Below are 25,635 nucleotides of genomic sequence, written 5' to 3' on the forward strand. Positions count from 1 at the left end.
GGGTGGCCCCGCGGGGAGTTGTGCCGTGGGGACCAGCCGGGAGCAGCCCAGCAGCCGGCACCGGGGACTGAGCCCCACCATGCCGCGGTGGGAAGGTCTAAATACTTCAACAGGCACAGCATCCGAAGAAGCGGGCACAAAGCCTTAATCCGTATCAGCACGAGCCTTACAGCAGGTTTCAGCCCCCCCGCACCCCCCCCCAAAATTAATCTGATTTTTAGAACCCTAATTTCACTACCGCACTTGCATAATTGCAAACTTGACTGTGCATCACCAGGGCCACGTGACTGCACCCGTGAACTGAACTATTCACGGCGTTGCATTATGGCAGTGATATATATTTAAATTATTCTGGAGTTATGCGAATAGCGTCGTAAGGTTTTATATGGCGCTTGTGTAAATATTATCTACTACTTTAATAATATTATGTCTATTTTCATCGTCACTGAGGATGAGGTATTTGAAATTTTTCTTTTTTGAAAAATACATTTCAATTATGTCACAAGAAATCTGTTGGTATTGCTCTGCCGGGCTCCCTTCCTCCCCCTCCTCCTTCCAGGCTGCCAAACAGGAATTTTTACAATAATAAATATTGTTCAACTTTCCAGGAATTAAATAAATAAATAAATAAATAAATAAAATCCCCCTGAAAGCAGATTGCAAGGAAAAATTATGAATAATTTTTCAAGCAGGAGGAGGTTTCCCCTGGAAGGACACCGGCACACAGAAAGGTTAGATTCAGAAACCCATTATAACCTCAAGCGTAGCTTTTCATCACCAGCAGAACATATAATGGAAGCCGTTGTTTAAAAGAAACTGATATACACAGAGTTAAAGATTGTAAAGGTTGCGGTACGCACACCTACGGTATGACAGCATCCCCACAAGTTGCAGCCGAGTACTATGGCATTGCATTTTCATCTCTGCAGAGGAGATGTGCAACACGCAAACCCATTTCAAATATCATCAGAAAATTCACTTATTCCTACAACAGCTGAAAACAGGTTAAAACAGATATAAGCTAGGCCCTTTCAATTCCTCTATTTTAGGATAGCATGATAAACTTTAAAGATACAACTGTAAAATGTTGTCATTGTGACCCAAAATTGAATATATGTCATTATTTGTAATTAAAATGCAGCACCCACCAATGTGTGTCCCCCCCAGTCCCAAAGCACAGCCATGGTGTTGCTCCCCAGATCTGGGGGTGAGGGTGTGGGTCTGGGCAGAGAAAAAGCAGCATCAAAAGATCTCTGTTTGGAAAAAATGTATGAAACCTAAAAAAAAAAAAAATTACAGCTAAACAGTTTCTTTGGATATAATCATAGAGTAAGTGAAAGTTATGGGGTACAGCTCAAGGAAGGGAATTCTTGGGAGTATAAGAATATGGAAAAGCCACCACGTTAAAAGCTTCCTGGATGAAACCATGAATAAAATATTCTCCAGGATTGTTTAATCCAATTTAGAGCATTGTGTGTAATTTTTACCCATATGTGCCACCCGCTCTAACTGCACCACTGCTGGTCTGTCACCGTGGTACTCGCTTCATTATTTGCTAAAAAAGAGATTCAGGAAGAGGGTGGGTCCTTTTCGGGGGGGTCAGGGGGGAAATAAATGCAAAAATAAAAATATGAAGTTGACATTTCAGAGTATTTTCTCCTCCACCCAAGAGTTATCCTGCTTTGCAAATTTTTCCACCCCCCACCCCCCCCACTTTGAGCAACCCAAAACATGAAACAAATAAAGGGGAGGAGAGTGAAAAACAGCCCCTGAACCTTGAATTCACCAGCCACTCCTGCCTAATTTCCAGCAAATATCAAGTTACAATGAAATAAAAATCAAAACAGGAAAAAAAAAAAAAAAACAAAAAAAAAAAAAAAAAACAAAACCCCAAACTTTTCGGGGGGGTTAAGATTCAGAATTAAAAATTCATTCCGGATTGAAATTTAATTTTTTTTAAAGCGCTTGGATTTCAGCATTTGCGGGTGCATGCCTGGCAGCTCCAGAAACTCACTTCTGAGTTCAAAATTTTAAAATGCCTTTTTCAGAAAAAAAAAAAAAAAAAAAAAAAAAAAAAACTGCTGCAGCTGTGGAGCCAGCCATCTTGCTATTTTGTCCCCATTTTAGAGGAGACTGTGTCAAGGTTGGTAAAACTCAATGTTGACCTAATCTTTCCCTTCCTCTCCCTCCCCCACTTTTGGGTGGAAAGGCCATGTATCTCTCCTATATTGCTTTTTTCTTGAAACAATGCATGTTTCAGTGCTCTTTTGTTATTTATTTTTAAAAAGATCAATACCAAGACCCCAGTATTCAAGGGCAACCCTACAATAATAAACCAGTGTCTGCACAGTCCAGAACTCATAGGCAGCCCATAACAGCAAAATAATAGGGACATAACAGCATTTAAAAAAAAATAAAATTATGAAAAAAAGATTTTCAATTCAAACTCCAGGGAGGCTTTATAGTGAGAGTCAAGGAGAAAAAGGATTTTGAAATTGTGAAAAATATCATGGCTGAGCCCTTTAAAGGCACTTTAATTTTACTGTTTAAAAAAAAAAATCAAAATCACTAAATCTGCAATTATTTTTTCACAATATTGTTAATTATGCATATTCATAATATCATGGCGGACCTTATAATAAACCTGTGTAAATACTAGATTTATATGATTCACAGTATCTGGAGTTGTTACCCTGTGTGTGTTTAAAAAAAGAAGAAAAAAAAAAAAACCAACCTAAAAACCCTACTATGGAAATTTTTTTCTTTACAAAAGAAGTAGGAAATTAAATGCTGGAAACTATGTTTTAATTATGCCAGGAGAAACCATCAGAAAAGCCAAGAAATTCAAAAATAAAACTGACATTCGACTCTTAATTTTGCTTGTCCTCGTGTTTTCCTGGACTGTGTTTAGAACCTCATTGTTTAAGAGCAGTTTTGCATGAAATCCAAAATCACAAAAAAAAAAAAAAAAAAAAAAAATTTGGGTGTGTCCACAGCAAATTTTCTATGCTCAAATTTTCCTGCAAAACTCCTCATTTGAAACAAGTAACTTTAAGCACTGCAGCAAAAAAATCAGTTTTGGCACAGCGTGCTGCACAAGTTCAAAATTACAATGAAGTACAATTCATAATTGCTCTGTAACAGCAATTCTCCCACTTTCCCAAACTAATGACTTTATTGCGGCTCATCCAGGGGTGCCCATCTCAAACTTGAAATACTTTCATTTCCGAGCACTCTGCTGCTCCCAATCTCCCTTTTCCTCCAGAAAAAGGGGTGGCGGGGCGGCGGGGGGGGTGGGGGGGAAAGAACCTGAATTCATTCAAATTCCAGCTTAATTTTCATTTACATATTAGCTGGGCTTCGCCTCTAAAGGGACAAAAATGAAATTTGGGGGGCGAGCCGGCGCAGCCGGCGGCTGCAGCGGGGGGACCCCGGCCCCGCCCGCCCCGCCGGCCCCAACTTTCTTGAAAAATAAGAAATAGCACAATATTTCCTCTTTTTTTTTTTTTTCCCCAATTTTAATTTCTTTTTTTTTTTTATTTACGAAATAGTCTCCTCTAGGTGGCGTCGTTTTAATGGAAAAAAAAAAAAAAAAAAAAAAAAAAAACCTTACCGTTCGGGAGGAAAATTAGAGAAGAGAGGAAAAAAAAAAAAAAAAGGCACAAGCAAAAGCCCCGAGAAGGGGAGTGGGGGAGCGGCGAGCGGCAGCTCGGCGGGCCCGGAGCGCGGGGCCAACCGGGCCGGGCCGGGCCGGGCCGGGCCGGGGGCAGGCGGGCGGGCGGGCGGGCGGGCCGGGGTGCGGGCGCCGGGCCGGGCCGGGCCGCGGCCGGCGGCTCGTCCCCGCCGACATGGCTGCTGGGCGCCGCTTTGTTTTCCGCCCCGGTCCGAGGCGGGCGGCGGGGCCGGTGCGGGCCGCGGCGGTCCGGGGAGCCGTGCCCCGGCGGCGCCCCCCGCGCACTGCGCCAAAGCGCCGCCGGCGGGGCTCCGCGACGGGGCGGCTGCGGCTGCCGCCCTCCCTCCCTGCCTCCCCGCTCCCTCCGCCTCCCCCCGGGGGACACGCCGCCCGGCCGCCGCGTACCTGCGCTCCCGTCGTCGTCGTCGTCGCCGCCGCCGCCGCCGCCGGAGCGGAGCCGTCCGGCTGGTTCATGAGGCTGGGGCGGGAGGCAGGCGAGCCCCGCGCCGCCGGGGCCTGCGATCCGCCGCGCACAATGCCGGCGCCGCCGCCGCCGCCGCTGCCTCCTTTCCGCCCTCCCAGGAGCGGCGAGTGGGGGCGATGCCCCCGCTGCGCGGGTGGGCGGCTCGCCGGGCTGCTGCAGCCCCCCTTCCCCCCGGGGGCATGGGCCGGGGCGGCCGCCGCGGGCACGGGCGCTGCCGCTAGCGGCGCGGCGCGCAGGGCTGGGCGGGCGCCTCCCGCTGCCGAGCCCGCGCCGCCGCCGCCATCACGAGCCGCTCTGGGGGCAGCTCCAGCCGCAGCGCGCTCGCAGCCAGCGGCGGCGGGAGAAAGGGGCTGAGTCTGGCCCAGCGCGGGAGCCGCGCCGCGCCGCCGGCCGGCCCCGCGCTGCCCTCCGCCCCCGCGCGGCCCCGGCCCGGCCCGGCCCCGCGCCGGGCACCGCCGCCGCGGCCGCCCAGCCCGGCCGCCGCCGCCGCCGCCGCCCGGCGGGCGCGGGGCCGCTCCGCTCCGCGCCGTGGGGCCGCCGCGGCGGCGCCCCCCGTGGGGTGGCTCCGCGCGGGCGAGGCGGGGGACGGGGACGGGGACGGGGGCGGGCGCGGACCCCGGCCGGCAGCCTGCCCCCGAGAAGGCCGGGGAAAGCGCCGGGGTCGGGCCCCCCCCGCCCCGCCTCGCCTCGCCTCGCCTCGCCTCGCCTCGCCTCGCCCCGGCCTGGCCCCGCGGGCCCCTCGTCGAGGCGGCCTTCGGCCCGGGGCGGGGGAAGCCCGGCGGGCCGTAGCTGGGGTGGGAGCCCGGGGTCCGGCGCGGCACCCCCCCGGCCTGCCGGGAAGGGACGGTCGCACCTCGGGGCGGCTGAAGGCGAAGGGCGCGGGGACGGGCGGGCCGGGGCAGCATCGCCCCTGCCCGCGCTCCCCTTACGCCCGCCCTTGGAAGCACCGTTAGTCCGTTTAGCCCCGAAGCTCCCAGGTGTCGCGCCTACCCCCCCCCCACCCCCATGTTTGAGAGGTGTTTTGCCACGGTGCAAAACGGGGGAAAGCTTTTCCCCATCCTCGTGTGAAACTCATCCCGACGCCACCTCCCTCCGCAAAGGGCTTTTCCTCAGCACGTGCTCGCGACACTCGGTGCCGCCCAGCAAACTCTGCCGTTTTCCTCCAAAACCAAAAAAGCAGCCGTGCGTTAACTGCATTAACTATAAACATACAGCATTAACGATAAACTTAATTACACCTCGTGCATGCCCGGTGTTTTTCTCCCTCGTGAAGCGCTGCCAAAAATAGCTATTAATAGTATTAATAAAATAATCTGAACTGATGGGTTTCCCTGCCCCGGCCCGTGATAGCCTCTTTCCCAAGAGCTCCACAAAGCTAGAAATTTGTGGAGAGTCGAACGCTGATTTTGTTCTTGTTGCCCAGACTAAAGATCGCTGCAAAGATATTGCAAAACACAAATTTATTTTTCTTAATATCTTTCATGCAGATTTCATTCCAAAACGCTGTACAGTCAGATAATGTAATTACAGAGCTAAATAAAAACAAAGGGGCAGGGGAATTGGTGGAGACGTTGGGCAAGGGAAGATGTTTTCCGAATGAGCTTAGAAGGGATGTGGGAAGTCAGGAGGCAAAAAACGCTCATGAGGCTCTTTCACCCCCAGCGTCGGCGTGAAGAGGAGCCAGAAGGAATCCCCCGTGGACCAGAATAAAGCACAATGGGGTGTTTAACAAATAATATACTTTGAGGAAGGTTTGGAAGAAAATGCCATTTTGAGGTGAAGTTTGCAGGATGAGAAGTCACGTAAAAGATGCCCTCAACAGCCTTCGGGAAACCTGCTCGCTGCCCTCCTTCCTGAAATCAAAGCCTGGAGAGAAAAGATCTCCACCCCTCTGTGTACCCATGACGTCTAAGGGCCCGTTTCGAGCAGTCACAGCGTGCTTTTAAGCATCTTCAGCTGTGGAGAATCCATCACAACTCATGGTGACTTGGCCAACCATTCGTCACCTCCGCTGCTGAAAGACCAAACCTTGACTCGCTTCTAGCCGAACCTTGTTTTGCTCCCATTCGGTACGTTTGTAACGTGGAAGAGCCTCCTGCCATCCCGCATCCATGAGCCGCGTAGGTAAATAATCTCTTTGCCTTCTTTTGGGATCTTTCTTCCATCTGGAAGGGCAGTGTTTGAGCTCTCCAAGCTTCCTCAGCCCAAACCTTCTCCCATTTCTTCTGATCGTGGGCATAGAATGGATGCAGGAATCACGCAGCCACCAGGAAACTGCCGGAGACACCGACCAGGTCTTGTTTTTCATACGTATTTTTTAAATGGCCTTGCAGTCTGCTTTGGCTGTCCAAGTAACGCGGCTGTCATGCTGGGTGGTGGTGACGGGACCCCACAGGAGAGAGTTGCCAGTTCTTGGTCAGATCTCGGAGTCTGAAGCCTTCCTCCTGAGGGATTTGGCTGCTGGTTGGTCTTGGCTTTGTGAAGTGGCCCTCCAAAACCATCGTGTGTTTCTACCGCTGAGCGTGGATTTCATGCTGTTTACGCATAACAAATATCATCCAGCGATGATCCCTTCTGCCAGAAGAACAGCCCATTCTCCTCTGCCGGAGTGAGGTCTAATACAGAATTTCTACAAGTCAAGACATTCTGACTTAGGAAGTTTCTACTGATTAGGTCTAAGGAATTCTAAGGATATTTTAATCCCAGCAGGATGAGATATCTGTCATGTCACTCAGGCTGAAGTCCCTTACGATGAGGTGGCCTTTTCTTCTGTGTGTTAGGGACAGACGTTTTGGCTGTGCCAGCCTGCCACTCTGGTAGCATTCAGTGGGCTCTTCTGCCCTGCCTGGTACCAAGTTTTCTCCTTATCTCTCAAAACTTCCCCATGATCAGTGACAGAGCCTGAAAACCCACATCCTTACTTTTTTAGTGCCCTCAGACCTTCACTGGGTGACAACTACTGATGGGCCCATTCCAGCTGGGACCTCTCCCCACCGCATTTCAGAACTGACTTTCCAATAAAGATCAATCTCTTTTCTCCTCTTATTCCAGTTCCCAGCATCTGCAGCCGACAGCACAGCGGTTCCTCACGCCTCCACAGGATTCCCAGCCTGGAAGCTTCGAATTCCTCCTGGGACCTCGGTATCTGCATGGCACCAGGCTTGTTACAGGTAGCTCAGTGACTTTGCTCTGCTTTCCCACCTGTAAAATGGGGCAGCAGCAATGCTTCCCCATTCCCAGGGAAGCTCTATAGTCATTGCAGACTGGGAATGCCATCCTGCTAGGAACCAGGAGTGGATTCCTGGTAGGAATCCACCTCCCATGTGCTGGAGGAGGTAGGGTCCCGCAGTAAACCGATGTGATAATATGATTAAAGATTGTCATAATGCACATACGTACGAGGGCTGGTTCTGCAAGCTTGATAATCTTTCGGCGTGCTGTATTTGCATGTATTACCCTGGTGTGTTTTTAAAGCAGACAGCACAAACAGTTTCTATTCTGTACGAGTGTCGCAGTCCACACAGCATCTATCATGAGGCGATGGAGCGCCCTGGGAGTTTGCGTGCTGCAGCATAGACTTCTGCGTGAGCTGTTGTGTTAAGGATGTTGGTCATAGGAGAAGGCTGTTGGGTGAATGAGTCAGGGGGGAGATGCCACTTAGCCCCTGCAAAGGGTGTTACAGTGCACAGCTCACTCCATTTCACAAAAGTGCGGCTGAGGATGAAGTTATGACACACAGGAGGCAAAGCCCAGCAAGGTGGTGAGGGTTCTGCATAAGGCACTTGTGCTGTTTCCAGCGAGGAGCCTCTTCGCGGGGGTACGTGCTCAATAGTCTGGAGGAGGAAATTATTGATAGCAGTCTGCTCAAATAAATCTAGAGCTCACGAGCCCCTTAATCCCACCACAGCGCTCGCCCATCTGCACCAAAGGCTATCCTGATGGGACGCGAGGGATTCCTCTGTTTCAGTGCCCACTCTGAAGTTTGAACTCTGAGTCTGAACTGCTGAAGTTGAGCCCTGTGCCAGGGTGAATGCTGAACGCTTCTCATGTGCTGCCATAAATAAGGCAGAGTCGGCAAACCACAATCAGGAAATGGCAAAAGGACTATTTATAATCACCGCTATCTGCGAAGATATTTGTGAGACCAGCGAAAAAAAAAAAAAATCCCCACTTCACTCTTCCTGACCCCGGCGCCGTCTATTTTCTTCACTCTGAGGCATTAAAGCTCATCAGAAATGTTTGCCAATGGTTATATAAAAGGAAGTGTTGGATTGTATTTGTCCTTGTCAGCACTGAACTGCTCCTTCCTTTTCTAGCTGTGATCCCTTTCGTCCCCTCCTTTGCCGTGACTGCGTGTGCTCTGAGCACTCGCCATCCACGCCGACAGGTCCCTCTAAAGGAATTACAGTGATCTTATATCCAGCACAGACTGGTGCCCTCTGCAATGGGTTGATACCAGTAATGCATGTAATACCCATCTGTGTGGAAGAGAAGCCCCCAAAACATAGGGGTTTAGGTACAGTACTTTTCCCTGCAGAGTGATTAACACATTCGTCATGCACATCAAAGCCTCTTCAGAAGTCACAGCGGCTAAGTCGTTAGGATTGGCTCTGTTTGGGTGATGACCTGGGGAAATTCTGGTGAAAGCCATAACCTCTGACAGTGGAGCCGATGGCCTGATTTCGGATGCACATGGCGCTTCGCTGCCCCTGTTCTGAGTGGTTTTGTGAAGAGGCCAGAGCTGTGCATGTCTTGGGATGCAGCTGAATTTCAGGAGCAAATGCAAGGGTGTGGGAGCATTTATAAGCATGTGAGCACCTACTTTACCTACACAAAAAAAAGAAACCTTTGGTTTTAAAAGCATTAAGATTGTATAAACGCGACACTCTCCAGAGCAAACTGCAAAGCAATAAAATCCCAAGCCGTGGGGCACCTCTTACCCACACTTTAATGCAACACATTTCTGCTGACGGTGAGAGGTTTATTGCTGCACAAAGAGCTTCCTTCTGCCTCCGACAAATAATCCAATGGCCGCCTCCCAGGATGGAAATCTACCCTGCCTTTACCTGGAGGTGCGAGGCAGCAGACCCCCACTTGGAGGTCCACCAGCAGCCAAAAGTGCTTGGCCACCTACCTTTACGGGAGGAGGATTCTTGGAGCCCATCTGCCCTCCCAGAGGCTGTGCTGGAGGCAACGTTTGGGTGCTAGGGCTGTGAACAGAGCTTGAGCAGCTCTGCCTTGTCTGGGAAATGCATGCTGGACCGAAGGAGCACATTGTGTGGATGAAGCCCTCGGGTGCAGTCAGCCTGGCTGATAACCCCAGGAGATGTTAAGGGTTGGCACGTGCACGCCGGCTCCACATGCGGCAGGGCTGCGTGCTTGGGGTACGGCTCAGGCTGTGCATTATGCCAAGGATTGTATTTGGCAGGAAAAAGGTGTCCAAGAAAATTCAGACACTGAAGCAAAGAACCTTAATAAATGGGATTTAAATAATAGATTTAGCTGAAAATCCCCAGAAGACAGATTTTTTATCCACACATCAGGTGCTGTAAGCTTAGAAAAAGATAACAAAACGTTCCTCAGACAGAAAAGGTTGAGTTTCTGCTTTAATTGAAAAATAGTATGTGGTATTGATATTCCTAGAGAGATGTTATGTTAAGAAGGAGTTTATACTGAGAGATGCATCATCACTATTTTGGGGTAAATTAGATTAAAGTGATTTGCAGTTATCCCCATGCTAAGTAGTATAAATGGAAGAAATTGGAAGTTAAAGTTGTACTTAAAAGAAGTGCACGCAGTTCACTGAGGAAATCCTAACACTGCTCTGCGATAACATGCAACCGTCGTCTGAGTATTAGAGAGGAATTGTAGCTTTCTGGGCCCATAATCAGATTCATCTGTCTCTTCTTTACAGTGTCATGGCAGAGCAGAATTAAGAATATTTGCATGCCTTAAATTGAGTCTTTCTGCTTTAATTGTATAATTATGGAAATCACTATTTAGGGATCCGTAGTTATGGGTATGTTGAATTTTGCACTTCAGGCAGGCACACAATCTCTTTGTTAAAGAGTATTCCCTGCAAAATCCCAGCATCTACTTTTTGAATATCGAATACATGTCCTGGGTATGTATTTGCAAATTCATTAATTAACTTATCAGTTAAAACTAATTAAAAATCGGTCCTTTAACAAATCTAATGCATTGTGTCAGACCTGTCTTTTTTTTCCTGAAGATCCTATTAACAGAATAATGCAGACCCTGCAACCTTCCTGCGTAATTAATACTCACTGAAATCTTAAACATAAATTTCACTCGGAGAATTTATTTTACAGTGAATGGTCTCTTACGAGATTATACTTCATAACTGAAAGTTTATTAAGCAAGGCTGGTTTGCAAGGCTTTCCTTCAGTTTCCCATAAGGATTTGCTTCCCTTCCAGCTCCCGTGGTGCCCGACAGCAGGGTCCCAAGTGCAAGCCCAGCCCACGTTTGCTGGGGCACTCGTGCTGCTCAGCCGGAGTGAAGCTTCACGGAGCAGCAAGCTCTGGAGGTTTGTGGCTGCTCTGGAGCAACACAAAGCAGCCAGCCGCATGGGAGAGTCGGGCCATAAGCGTTAGTTTGAATAATGAACATAAACTGTCTTTTAAAGTCATTAGAACACCTTTAGTACATTGCGTGTGGGCCCCGGGATGGGAGGTTGAAGAAGTGAAATATTTCCTAACTATTTTTTACTGTTGCAAATAGAATATACTAAATACATGACTTAACTGGTGTAATTAATTTTATTAGCACTCATGGGGGGTGCTCCAAACCATTCATTCACAGCTTCACCGTGCATGAGTAATGTGTCCAGCCCAGATGCACGCCAGTAAAACCCTTTGTGCCGCACCACCGCAGACAGCATCACCTCTGAAAACAGCCCGTAAACTTCCATGGGCTTATTCAAGACAAAGAGCCTGACCAAAACATAACATATTGTTATTTATAATCCTGCCGCAGCTGCTGACCCACCTTGGGTAAGTCTGGGCTATGCCCAAACCAGTTGTGCAGCTGGCAGAAAATTGTGGATCCTCACCGGATGGCACTCCGTAAAACCTGGGATTTCTTTCATGGTAATAATCACTAGCATTACTCAGCTCTCACTGAAGTTTGCTACCCCTCAGAGATGAACTGAGAAAAAAAATGGTAAAATCAAGTAAGTCAGAAAAGGGGACATTTAAAAATGCATTTTGAAAATGAAGCGGTGGCATGTAGCTCTCCTTGACCGAACCGTGCTGGGTTCCCTGACAACATTGGCTTTGATAAAGAGAGTCCCATTCCTTCCCTGAGCACCTATGCTCTAGCAGTATGTAGCAATTAGGCATTTTTACCCCTTCCCATGAAGCAGGGCTGGCAGCCCCATCCTGCATCCCGCCATAGGACAGAGCAGGTCCTCGGCCATACGGGACTCTCCGGTTCCTCCGCCGAGCCGGGAGCCCCTCGCCGCCAGCCCCTCACTGCCAGCCCCTCTCCTGGCCCTCAGCGCTCATCCTCCTGCTGCGCTGCTAAGCCTGTGCTCATAAATTAACAAATTGCAAATACAACATTAAATAATGGCAAATGCATACTAACAAACAAACAAATAAATATTTCCAGTGCTTTATTAATAGAATTTTGACAGCTTCATTAGGTTGGTGAAATTTCAAGATACTTAATGAAATAATGCTTCATCCCTTGGCTTGTGATATAAATTCTAATGAAATGCGCAATTCCAATTCATCAGCAACAAACTGTGATGCTCTGCTCAGAAGGCACTATCACACTGCCAAGGTTTTTGTTTCCCTGACATTATGATCTTAACAATTTTATTTTAGCAGTTAGAATGGTACTGCCTAATAAGTTAAACAGCAGAATAAAAGATCCCTCTAGAAGGAAAAAAGTATATGTTTAGGTGGAAGAGACTTCAGAACAGATTATGGGTTGTTTTATATTCTAAATATGACACATTAATATCTACTCATTTAATACTATAATTTTTTTAAAGTTCCTTTCACTGAAAGATGATCTTTATTTCTCTGAAAATTGCCTAGTGGAATCCCCACTTGTGCAAATGATAAGTGACTGCCGCACACCAAGAGCTAAATGCTCCAGAGCTCAATGGAGCTGCCCTTAAATGAACAAAGTAAATGGAAAAAAATTAAGTAGAATTAATATTATTAAAGATAATAATATAAATTATTAGTAGTATTCTATTAAGGTCAGATTAATCCCACTACAATTCAATTGGAATAATACATGCAATTTATGCAATCACAAATGTTTTAACATTTAAATTACCTTTTTGGCATTCTGGAAACCTGCATTTTACATTCCAGAGCAAGGCAAACACTTCCCGGTGCCAAGCCCGGAGACGCCCCCCCGCTCTCCCCCCCGGAGGCGGCTGCTCCCCGGCCGGGGGGGCCGAGACCCCCAGCCCGGCCGCGCAGGGGAGCGGTGCCCGCAGCCCCCGCAGCACGGCGTGGCTCCCTGCCCCCCCTAGGGGCTACGTGACGCATCGAGGTCTGAAGTGCAGCTGCAGCTTCTGATCCAGAGCTGGTCCTTTGCCTTTGGGTGCTGAGATTTGCACCCCTCGGCTCCGGGTCTGGGGTGCCCACGGGACGTGGGCTCTCCTGCCTCTGCAGCACTGTGAGGGATTAGGTCAGAAATCATAACGAGTGCTTCTAAACCTCTATGCCTGGCTTAGCCCGCAGAGGATGACACCAGAAAGTAGCGTGTTTGCAGGGATCGTGCTGTCCCACGGCTGGGAAGCTTCACTCTCAGCATCTGTGCCCCCATGTCTGTACTGGGGACCCCTGCCAGGGGTATTTGGAAGATGTGTAGATGCGGCATGGAGGGCCAGCGGTGGGCTTGGCAGTGTTAGGTTTACAGTTGGACGTGATGACCTTAAAAGTCTTTTCCAACCTAAATGATTCTGTGATTCTATGAAAAAGGCATGACTCCAAAACACAGGTGTCAGATTGGTTTACTCAAGTGGGGACCGGCACGTCTCAGTATCTGCTAAAAAGTCAGGGCCACAGCTGATGTCTTTGGGGAGGCACCAATAGCTCAAGGGTCCCAAAGCTGCTGCTTTGAAAACCTCCCTCCGAGCAGGGAGGTCCATCAGGCACAGGAGACCTGTCCCCTAGAGCTCTGAGGTGTGCAGCATTGCTACCAGCTCCACCCACGGCAAGTGGAGCTGAAACCTGCTCTGAAATGGTTTGGATTCATTTGGATTATCCAGAGAGCTGAACAGCTTGGCAAAAATCAGCAACTTTAAATTTTACTAAATACAACTGATTTCTGAAGGAGTTGTCTTTCCTCCTTTTCCACTTGCTGGAGAGATTGGAAGCTCTTTGAGACAGGGAGCATCTTACCTGACGTTTGTGCAAAGGCTGGCAAGGAAGCCCTGTTCCCAAGGGGGATCTCCTGATACTATAGACATGCAAACAATAAATAAGTCAGTAGTAAAATTTTAACTCAAAAGGAATTTTGTGGCTGGCTGTGGGTGCAAGGGCCACCTTCACTCCATTCATTTTGCAGAAGCACAATTGTACAATCACCATAGTGGGACGATGACATGGTTGTGGGCTCACAGACTGAATCCAGTTCCAACCATTTTGCAAGCTCCTTGCATGGCTGTGGGCTGTTGTCTCATGCTGGGTCTGTGTAGGACCACCCTTACAAACACTTGTAAGGGCCCTGTACCCCAACACCGTCCCACCCTCTACCGGTAGTACGGGGGTGTTGGAGCTGGTGTAGCTCAGGGACGAGGCCAGCGTCTATGGCTGTGGTAGCATGGGGGTCAGTACAGGGTGGAAAACCTCCTTACAAGCTCAGGTAGACACTTGGGCACGGACACAGTGCTGGTGGTGACACGGCTGTGGCTTCACTGGGAGTGGGACCCACCCTACTTGTAGACAAACACTCCATTTCATCCATGTGAGCTGTGGTGGAGACCTACACTAACCCAGTTCTCTACTTCGTTGCTTCTTGCAAGGATAAATATATCAGAAACTGCAAGGGGTTCAGCTATTTTTATAATGATGGTTATACAAATAATTCAGTTTTAGATTAAAAATAATCATGATTTTGTCTGCTTTTCACAAAATGTTCTGCAACAGCAGGCCATAAGGCAGCAGCTGTCCCTAGATAAAACCTATACAAAGTAAGAGAGGGCAATTTGCCATGATTTTTAAAGACATGGTTTTCAAATACTGCAAGTACAATGACAGAGGACAAGCTCAGGAGAAACGGAAATCTGTGGCACGGTTCACAACCATGACCGAAGGGTGGGAAATGCCATATTTCAGAGACTCCATGCAATATGCAGTGTACCATTTGCAACACTGCCCTAAAGCCCTCAAAGGAAAAAGTCTTCTGTAGACTCTCTAAATTCAAGCTTCCTCCAATGTCTTGAGGACCTTATGAGCTGCTTGACCAAGGTAATGACACTTTGACATTTTTGGATCTTCTCTGTGTCACTGTTATTAATTTTATGATCTAATTTTATCATTTTTATCATCTTTTACAAGTAGTCGGTATATACCACAATTAGGGTTCTTTTCTTGTTGATAATAACAGCTCCTATTATGTATAACTCATCAGCCAAATTTTTCTTTAATGCATTTGGCTTCCCTTATCAATTTTCTACCACTCAGAAATGTTAAATTATCTTGATTACTAGTTTTTTCCCTTTTTTCCCATTCTTTATATGCTGTTTCTTTTTCTAATTGCTGCTTTCATTTTCACCTAGAAAGACCTCAAAATCAAACACCATTCTTTTAAAATTATAGTAGAAATGTAACTTTTTAGTCAGGTTGTGAACTCTTTGTGGGAACTTTTCACTTTTCACTCATTTACTTATGTGTTTATTTTTCTTCCCAGCCAGTTTTGCTCATCTCTTTATTCAGCTTCACAGATCCAGGGAGAAGCACCAGGTATATATTACTGGTTGGGACTGTCTTTTATTATCCCATAATTAATGTAATCAGGTCATGATCACCGGTCTCTAGGCAACCACCGATTCTAGTTCAGTGATCAATTCATCTTTATCCATCATAATAAGATCTAAAATAGAATTACCTCACATTAGGTGCCATCCCTTTTGTGTTAGAAAATTATCATATATAATTTTTAGAGATGCCACTGATGTTTTATTACTACCTGCAGGAGGTCTCCAGCATTCACCTCCCACAGTAATGTCCCGCGGAAAAGGGCAAGTTTTCTTTTGATAACCTACAGACAGGTGCACCTGGCATGGGTATGATGGCATGTACCAGCCCACAACCAGCCTTTTCCCGTAACGTTAGTTAACACATTGCACCATGCACATGTTACTGCTTATCAAAATAGCGGGAATTGCCACTTCCTCTCATTTATGGCCAGGTAAGATACCACAGCTATTTCTTCTCTTTATATTCCTTCCTATCTTGCTTCCATATGCTCATGATGTCCTGAATTTCTTCTTTTGAAGAAGGTCCTCCAACCCTTCATAAGACCCTCCAGCTTATCCATCCCCCTCACTATGCAATGCCAGGCAAGCACAAATCTGTAGACGTGAATGGAAGACCTTCAGAATTGTGCCCCACCAGAATAATGGAGGGAATCCCATCCAGCCCACCTCTAATGTGTTAAGTTAGAAAGATGTTTCAAAATATTTTTGATCGATTAGGGTAATTAAAAAATTTGAGAACTGTAATGAAAAACAGCAATTTAAAAAACCAAGCTTATTCAATACAACTGACTTTTAAATCAACATTGTCATTCTATTTCTGTCCATTATTATTTCCTCTTGCTTGGTTTTAGACTGGAAAAAGCCTGACTGTCTTTAGTCTTTGGAGCTGAGATTGCATCTTACATCTGTGCAGATCTTGGGAAAGAAGTCCTGTTCCTGTTTGGCATATTTAAATGGCATTGTAAGTGAAATGGTAAATAATTCTGTAACAGTAATACTCAGTTTCACAGGAAGTCCTTTGTTATCAGCAGAACCAGGGCTGGAACAGAGCTAGTATCTCCTGCAGTCTTGAAGGCTGGTGTAAATCTGTTGAAGCTTTCTGCGCTAATGTGGACAGGGGCATGTGCAATCCTGGGAGGTGAGGAGCAGCTGAGCTCATCTGGGCTCTCCAGTTTCCAGAAGGTGGGTCCTCCCAAGGCCAGCAAAAACCAACATGCAGAGCATCTGTCCTGGATGTCCAAAGAGTTGGCATGAACACATCACCCACTTCCACTCATGACAAATATTGCATTGTGCCCTGGCAGCCCTGTGGCAGGGGGTGTGGGGTCATCCCTTGTTTCATTGCTGGTAGACGACATGGTCGGTCCTGTGTCCCTTCCAGGGGCAGAGTAAGAGGCAGCTCTGTCCACAAGCCGTGCTCTGTCTCACTGTCCCACCATCAAATGGAAATACTAAAAATCAGCCTCTTGTGTGGGACTCTGCAAGGAAATATTTTCATTATTTGAAAATCAATAACTGAAACAGCAATCAATTAACCTGAAGATGTTTCAAAATGAGATCTATACTGACTGGGCAACTGAGGTCCAAATAATGACTTAAAATTTGCCCTGGATAACCTTAAATTGCTTTTCACCTTAGGTCCACCACAATCAGCAGCCAACCCTGAATCACCGAGTGTCCCGGTTTCAGAGTTGGCCAACTCTGCAAAGAAGAGGGTTTCCTCTTGTTCAGGGCTGTCCCAGGTCTGTCATTGAGGAGGAGGGATTGGAGACACCCCTCCAAAGAAATCAAGAGAGAAGCACGTCTTGCAGGGTGAGGACTTGTCTCCTTGTTCAACAGAAGAAATCCTGGAGGGAAATTTTAGGGCATTTGAATTTGTAGCCCAAGACGCGCAAGCTGGATCATGTCTACTGCAAACACCCCCCCTGGTTTTAGGGGCTCCTGGAGGCAGATCACCTCTCACAGAGCCCTGGAAAATTGGCTGGTTTATTTTTGAACTGTAGCATGATTCTAGGAAGGGATGAATAAAACTGAGGACTGTTTTCTCAGATTTAAAAAAAAAAAAAAAGATTTCACAAGTGTGACCTTCTGTGGACTGACTACATGAAAACTGCAAAACCAGCCTTTAAAATGTTCAGCAAACCCTTTTCTAGAGTCTCTGCTGCATACCCTACTGGACATCAAAAGCAGTAAAAAAATGGAAGAAGCCCAACAGTGGACCTAAGGCAGAGGCTATGTTGTCATGTCCCTTTTGCTGCTGCAAATTCTTAGCCCGCTTTCTGCAGTTGCTCTGTTTTTTTCTGCCTGGGTGAAGGGGAAGGTCATCTTCAGGTTCAGCAGTAGACTCAAGTCACAACACGTCCATGTTGTGTGTGACCAAACTTCTGCTTCGGGTCCCACTTCGTATAACGCAGCGCCCTCCACACCCCGCTTTGAGCTCTGCCTTGTTGCCCTGGCAGGTGAAGTGATCCGTGTTCATACTTTGTGCTAAGTTTGTAAAGTGCTTTAGGATCCAGTGGCAGGTGTTGAATATTTAAAGCAGGGAAGGGGGAAAATTGAGCAGGTAGCTACCAGCTGCCAGCTGCTCTGCCTGCAGCTGATCACTCTCCCCTCAAGGAGCCTGGATGGTCCTCTCTCCCATTTTACATTCAGCTGGGCTTTTTTTTTTTTTTAATTTGACTTCTCTGCAAAGAAAACATGGGGATGGACAGAAAAGAATGTTGCAAATAGCATAATTTTTCCTTTTAATCTAGCAACCTAAACAAAATTGATACATTTAAACCAATTTTTTTTTTTTCATATTGACAGTCTCTGGCTAGTCCCTTATTGTTTCCTCAGGGCTTGAATTATGGTGCAATAATTCACACTGAGTTGCATGGACAGCACCCGGCTTTCAGCCTCGTGCCTGACAATGCTCCAGGCATGAATTATTGTACTATAATTCACACCTTGTCATATCTTATTGCCGGAACATCCCCTAAATGACAAAGCTGGTTTCATTAAGTAGAAATTCAGTCAAAACTTGGGAAAGATAGTTGATGGCAGGAAGGACCATGTACTTAAGATCTTCATCTGTGTCATTTCAGTCAAGAAAGAAAAAGTCCCAAACAATTAACATAGGGGAAGAGATCTATACCTCCATGTTTCAGTGCCTATGTGTGTAACTACCTTAGGTGGAATTTCTCCAGGTAAAGAGAGATGACTCTTCTAAAGCAGATGCCTATTTGTGGTCCAGATGTATTGACCAACTGATCCACAAAAGGCTTTTCAGCTGTCTAGGTTCCCACGCAGACCAAATAGTCTCCTTCATGGGGACATCAGCAGCCATTTGCATATAAAAGATGCTCATAAGGTGGTCAAAAGTCGGTAAACCCCTTCACAGACACAAGCACACAGTCTCCTGAGTACTCTCTTCTGCACACACTTCTCCTCCTCCATCATGCCTGCATGAGTCACTTATTCCAGAAGACCTTTGATGTGTCTCCTTGTGTCCCAGGGCTCACACACGAGACAAGCTCCACAAGCCATCAGCACCGTGTACCATGGCAGGAGGGAGGCCTCAGGATCAGACCATGCCAAAAGCAAAGGTGCAGCTTTGCCATCGCTGTGTGCTGAGCACCCCTCCCTCCTGCAGCCCAGCTCCATGCCACCGCTGGGGCTGGACAGGGACGGTTGGCTGGTGTCACACACCCACCCCGTGGAGGGCAAAAGTACAGCTCCTGCCTTCTTGGCGAGCCGTGTGTCCTTGGGAAGGCACAAGCCTGCCTGGTCCAGGGAGTGCATCACTTTATTGCAGCCTGAGCTCATAGAAAGGCACCCTGTAAGGAAAAAAACAGATCTGGGGAGAAATGGCTATTTTGACAAATAGCGGTAGGCAGCTAGAAAATCAGCAGGGACTGGAAGACATCTCAAGGAGGTGAATCTCAGCAAGCCTCACCCTGGGCTGTGCATGGTGAGCTAGCCCTTGGCAGATGATGTAGACATCTTTCTGCAGAGTGTGCTAAATGCAGTCACTCACAGAAGCAACATCTTGCTGGTGTTTGGGGTAGTTGAGTCGAGAGGAATCACTGCCAAACATCTAGGTGCTTAAAACAGCACCAGGCATCTGCTGTGAGTCAGATAATTCACACCCTTCATGGCCACTGCAGTTTAAAACATTTTAGTCCAAATATTGCTTTCTGCTGAGCCAACTCATGCGGGAAGCAGCTTGTGCTCAGATGGTTTGTGTAATTCCCCCCACTGCTCCTCCAGTTCTCCCTGTCCTCCTTGCAAGGTATGAGCTCACTTTCAAGCAGTCGAAGGGGCAAAAAACACGGCCACTTCCCCAGCTACTTCTTCCTGCCCATCGACCCATCGACCAGCCCTGCTAGGTGCAGGAGCAGTGGGAGCGCTCCCAAATCCACTGCAGGCAAAGCAAGTTAACACATTTCTTTCTGCCATCAGAGTGGCACTGGAAGGGACAAACAGGGAGCAAGAAGTGGCTGGAGGTGACAGGATCTTCCCTTGAAGTAGCTCAGTTTCTTCTGCAGAAACGGGGCATGTGCTGTTCAAGAGGTCTTGTGACAACAACCAGTGCTTGAAAGCCCCTGGACTTCAGAGTGGATTTTGCAATGCTATGGCAGGTGCCCACACTGCAGAGCTCTGGGGCTGTGGCTGGCGGGAGCATACTGGCTGAGTACTGGGCTGCCTCATTCAATGGGAATGTCAAAGAGCAGGATATACCTTGGACTTAACTACCTTCCTCAGGACTGCAGACAGGCACTTTGGTGGGACAGACTCCAGACTGTCTCACCCCAATCTCACACGGTTTCATCTTAAAACCAGAGAAGCAGTGACAGTGCCCACCTGTTGGCCTCAAGCTCGAGAGGTAAAACACTGTACGTAGCACAAGTCAAAATCCACTGGCTTCCCCCGGTTCTCATTTGCCAGGACGTTTATGCTGCCCTGAGTTGAAAGAGTAGCTGGAGAAAGTGCAGGACAGCCTGTCCCAGCTGGCATCCTGGCACAGCGCAGTAGTAGGGAGGTATTTGAAAAAGTGCATCACAAGTAGACAACATTGCAAAAGCAACAGCCATTTGGCTAACTCCACCTGAGGAGGCCACTTTTGACTTGCACATGGTCATCAGTGCTGAATTGAGCAAAACGCCTCATGCAGTGGGTCATGGCTCACCTCAGGATGTCTCAGGTCAGCCCAGCACTGACACCCTGGACCACAGTGGCCCTCCAAGCCAGCTCTCCATTGACTGTTAATGCAGCAGAAGGCAACAAGCTCAGATAGAGGCACATCTCAGAGAAGTTAGAAATCCCACCAGCTGGCACACATGCTGTATCCAGCTGGCAGAGGAAAGAGCACAGAGCCCTGAAGAGGTGAAGACAGCCAGGGAAACCCAGGCACCATGTCACCCTGGCAGGTCTGGCAGTGTTTGTGCTAGCACATGAATTCAGCTCAATGGTTTCCTGGTGGATGTAAGCACCCCTAAAGCACCAGCTGCAGAAGTGTAAGTGTTTACTGACAACTGGGAATAAACATGTATTACCATTAGTTAGCCATTAATTAGTAGGCTAATAACCAGTTAAGCCAGCTTGTTATTTAGTGGTTGAGTCTTCCCTGACATCCTGGATTATTATAATAATAACAATTACGACGTGTGCTCCTGCACAGCACCACTGGTCACAGCGTCAGCCAGAAGAGAGTGTAGTACAGCCTGCAACTATCCTGCTGCTTCCTTCACCCCTCGCTGAAACCCCGGTCCTGCCAAGCATGGTGGCACAATAGCATAAACTGCCATGAAACCAAATGGTAGTGTATATGTCAAGTCCAGAAATCTTCTAGGACAGTTAGCTGTCACAGTCTTGGGGCAGACCTTCCCACCACCTTGCACCAAGAGTGAACCCGGCTGTGAGATGTGGCAGAGACAGGCAGCAAAGAGCTTCAAGCAGGTGAAACAAACCCAGCCAAACAACCCTGTGTGGCACACAGCCAACTAATTTTTCTGACCACAAGGAGCACTTTAGCCTGTTAAAATCCCCTTTCGGATATTCTATGGGCTTGTCACTGCAAGAAAACAGTCTCTTTCCTCCAAGATTGTTGACGTAGCTTATTACTGAATACTCGTCTGTTTGCAGATGTTCTATATTTTCCTGACATGAAGTTTCTTAACATCCCTTTTAAATTGTCTTTATGCTCACAATGTTGATGCATAATCTCTTTTTTCCTTGAGAAGTTACTGTAAGTGCCTCGTGCAATGATGAGATGAAAGCCTTCTTTGTGTTCCTGCCAATCCAGTTTGTATGCCTCTGCTTGTCACCTGCAGATAAAAGCTCAGGGATGTTGTTTAGAGCTAGTCTATGAAGTAGAGACTCAACTGGAGGCAAGGACAGGAGGAAAATATTAGCAAAGCAACCACCTAATTCTTGACAATCCAAGCACCAGGCATTGTGAAGCTTTGCCCAAACAAGAATCCCTACCTAAAGCCTCTTAGGGTGGCTTACGTGAGTACATTACACTTCAAAGAGGGTACACACAAGGCCAGTTCCTGTAGCTCAGCTGATGAGCGGTAACTCATTAAGCTGCAGTAATGTGGCAGGTCTGTGTTTACTTATATCTCAGCTGGAGCATCACATTTTGTGAACCATTTTTTTCCAAACAGAGCACATACCAAAAGGTTTTGAACTGTGTCAAGCTGATGAAACCTGGTCATATAGACCATTGCGTGGCTTAAAAACGACGTCTTTAAATGATGAAAGTCTGCTTACAGATCCTTTCATTAAATATGGGACCAAGTTTCCTTTGTTTATTTTTAGCCAGTTAGAAACTGGTTTAAGCTAAAACAAAGTCATACCATTTTGTGACAGACACAAAGACAAGCCAGCTGGATACCGCCGTGTAGGCACACCAATGTTAGTTTATATCCCAAGTCACCCATGTCATGACTGGGGACAGCTGAAGCTTTGTCCCCTTGGTGGTTCCTCTGAATCCTTCTCCACCTCCACACACCACCACACTTTCCATCACCATCTGCCTATGCTTGCTTGTCAGGAAACCCCATCATTGCTCATCCATAGACCAGGACAGTCCCCCAGTACCTTCTGTAACAGCATCTCCTGTGGCCACTGATGGGGCGGCCAATAAACCCCCCAATGAAGATGATGATGTCCATAGGAACAAACCATTTGAAAAGGGAAAAGGCCAGAGGAAGACTGTCTTTCCAAAAGTCTTACAATCTTATAATAGCCACACAGACAGGACCTTCACCCTCTCCAGAAGGTAAACCTTTAAAAAACCACTTGAAGACACCGCTGTGTTCAGCCGTTAGCCCGCCAGCCAGATAGTCCTATCTAGAGGCTTTCCATCTCCTCTCTCCCTGTGACACAATGTATGTTTGCGAGCCTTTTAAACTGTTCTGTAAGAAACCCTGCCCAAACAATGTGGGGCTATTTTCTCTTTGTCTGCAGAGTGGTGAACTGTTACTCCAACAAGTTGTGCAGCTCAGTATGAGCAGATGTGTAGGGTGAAACAGTTGGCACGGAGCAGTCAGGATCCATAATGTGTGCGTTCTGGTGGGGTTATTTTGGACTATGTCTGGTGTGGTCCTGTGACACATTAGCGGATGGAGAGCACCAAGTGTTGTTGAGGCACATTTTCTGGTTTAATGTCATTTGACAGGACACCCTTTGTGTGCTTTAAGTCCACTCTGCAAGGTGAGCCAAATGTTTGACTTTGGTTGCAGCAATTTGGGATTTATCAAAAAGAAAATTGAGCTGACTCACTTACAGTGTGCCCTGACTTTCTGTATTGGTGTATGCATGTGGGGAGTATCAGGTACTAGAGAGTTTAGTAGAGATGTGCATGAAAAGAACCATCACCAACAGCTGAAGTCAGTTAAGTTTGCATTGGAAATTTATTTCCAATTTTGTGCCCACGAAATTGGGCACTCGTTTTAGCAATGAGGGTAATTAATCACTGGAATAAAGTGTTTAAGAAAGAGATTGAGCTGTCTCTTCCTTGGTCCTTTTTGCTCAGGACTGGCTCATTTCTGGAAATGTTAGTTCAACAACTCACTGGTCCCAGCCCAATGGAAACAAGGTGAAACTGGGATGTCCGGGATCTAAGACAGAAACTCCTTTCTGGTTTTGGTTCCAGTGCTGAGCACAGCCTCCTTTCCCAGCGGAAGATCTCATACAAGCCAAGGGGTTGTCAGCCAGACTGATCTCATCTGAGAGGGTGCTCCCATGGCTCCCAAGTAGCCAGGGCATAACAATGTGGTGGGACAGTCCCCCGTGACCACATCCACATTGCCTCTGGTTTTCATACATTTGTGCTATAGGTGAAACCTCCACCCAAATCTCCCAGCTCTCTGAGTCAAACCAAGAATCAGCTCTTAGTCTAGACTACCAAAGACAAACCTTGTGACCAGAGACACAACTATTCCTTTTTACATCACTTGGCAGGTTGCAGTTGTTCTGCTTCGTTTAAATGAAGTGCTTATTGGGCCTAAGAGAGGTGAGGGGTTTTGCAGGCCTTCATACAAAACACCGTAAAGTTTTGGGTTGGCCTGATTAGAGTGGGAAAATTTTGTAAGTCTTGAAGTCTTCGTTCATTTCCCACTCAGATCTAAGTGTGTTAGTAAAACACCAACAGCATTCCAGAGGCAGTGAGAGGAGAATAGCATTATTTAATAACTACTGAAGAACAGAACTGAAAACATGCAGGGAGAGAGCCTTTATCTTAAACCACCAAGAAAAATTACTTGAGCTCCCCATGTCTTTAGCAGAGATTATTAACATAGAATAAAACTTCTCTTCAGAGAAGCACATTCTTGAAGAAAGCTTGACATTGGCTTGACAGTCTCTGCTGCAATAAGCCACAAGAAGACCTGGGTTTTCTGGGATACCTGAGTATGAGACTGCTGTTGCAATGAAAATACATGGGAAAAACACACAAAGAGCAAGGAAATAAGAAAGACCCCTGTGAAGATCTCCCAGCTTCTCCGTGTCATGGTCTGGTGGTCAAGCCAGATGATGTACAACAAGAGCTTCACTGGCGTGCCTTTGAATGATCATACACCATTGGAGGCTTCTTTGAATCCCTCCCTGCTTTCTTCCCTCTGACATTTGGGAAGGGACTGGGATTATTATATTTCTATGTGGCTTGCTGGGAGATTGCTTACTTGCATCCACGTAGAACAACCAGTCCTTTGAAACATATGGGATATACAAAGATAAGTAGGAATGTACACTGATGACGTAACTATGGAACTGGTAGGAAAGTGCTCCACCTGGGCCTGTAAAGGTTTATTTATCGGTTCGACAGTTTCTTCTTCTCTTCTTTTCTTTTCCTGATTTATCACATTGGTGGCCAACAAACAATGTCAGAATGCTCAGCCCCATGTTTCTTCCTCCTCCTCTACATCTCTGCCCCTTGGCTGTCCTGCTCGTTTTGGCACCCCCCACTGCAGTGGTTTAGGCAGAATGCAGACTTTCAAGATTCTAGAGCTATTTGCATTGTGTGAAAAATGTAGGTTTGGGGTTTTTTCTTCAAGGTAGGAAAATCGTATGCTTTTCCCCTTCTCTCCTAGTGCAAATGTGGCCAAATTGATTTCCCTCCAACTTTCCATAAAACAGATTCATTCCAAGAGGAGAATTTTGGGAAAAGGTACAAGTTTGTCAAGACAGAGTGTTCTCATGGAGGCTGAAATAGTTACTTTAGCTAGAACATTTGTAGCACATGGCGTGTGAAAGGCAGGGATTAAAATCAGGGTAGGGAATATCTCTGAAATGGCATCACAGAATAAAGAGGATGGTGATCAAGTTAGATCAGCACCTTACAATGCAGCACAAGGTAGAGATCTCAGCAGTGCAGTGACAAGCAGAAAGACAATGAAGTGTAGGAGCAAGCAAGTCTCCCAGCAGAGTTTCTAGCTGGGTGCTTTTCCAAGCCTGTTTTTGTGTCCATTGCAAGCGCAAGTGGTGCATTTGCTGTGCCTTACTCCCCGGTCTGGGCTTCACTGTGGGCAGTGGCATGTGATATCCCTGCACCCACAGAGCAGACAGGACTTCTGCAATAATGAATGCAAGTGAAATGATAATGTAAGTTAGATGCAAACACAGGCTAAAGTTTGCTCCGGGTGGTAGGATGCATAATGCTCACACTTTGGCTGAAGCTTGTTCCAGATCTTCTAATGAGGGTCTAACTCTTTTATTTCCTTTGAGCTGCTTTATACAGCAAGGTCAATAAAGCACCATTGCAAATCAATTTAAACAAAGGTGTAGAAGCAGATAACTCTGAACTCCCAAATACTTAAAATAGCTGCCACATCTGCAGTGAAGAGCAGAGACTGTGTTATTTAGCTTGTCTTTGTCAACTAATGAAACAGCCTCCATATAGAAATGTGCTTTTTGCATATATTTTTGCTGAGAACCAGTTGAGATTAATATAGGCCAACTCTCTCACTTCTGTTTTCTTTTGAATTACCCCAAAGATTTGTTTATTTACAACTGTCTGAGCA

The 25,635-nt window shown here is 47.0% G+C and overlaps 1 protein-coding gene across 2 annotated transcripts in view; it reads right to left on the minus strand.

Annotated features, from left to right (window-relative positions):
• ZNF618 (zinc finger protein 618) overlaps positions 1-4,557 on the minus strand; it is a 164,467-nt gene extending 159,910 nt beyond the window's left edge. For both annotated transcript variants that reach the window (XM_049833303.1, XM_049833302.1), the window contains exon 1: positions 4,079-4,557. In XM_049833303.1, coding sequence (XP_049689260.1) covers positions 4,079-4,147 — 69 coding nt within the window. In that variant the 5' untranslated portion in view covers positions 4,148-4,557. The remainder of the gene's footprint in view (positions 1-4,078) is intronic.
• Positions 4,558-25,635: the final 21,078 nt, after the last annotated feature.

Source organism: Accipiter gentilis, chromosome 29, assembly GCF_929443795.1.
Source record: "Accipiter gentilis chromosome 29, bAccGen1.1, whole genome shotgun sequence".
NCBI lineage: Eukaryota > Metazoa > Chordata > Aves > Accipitriformes > Accipitridae > Astur > Astur gentilis.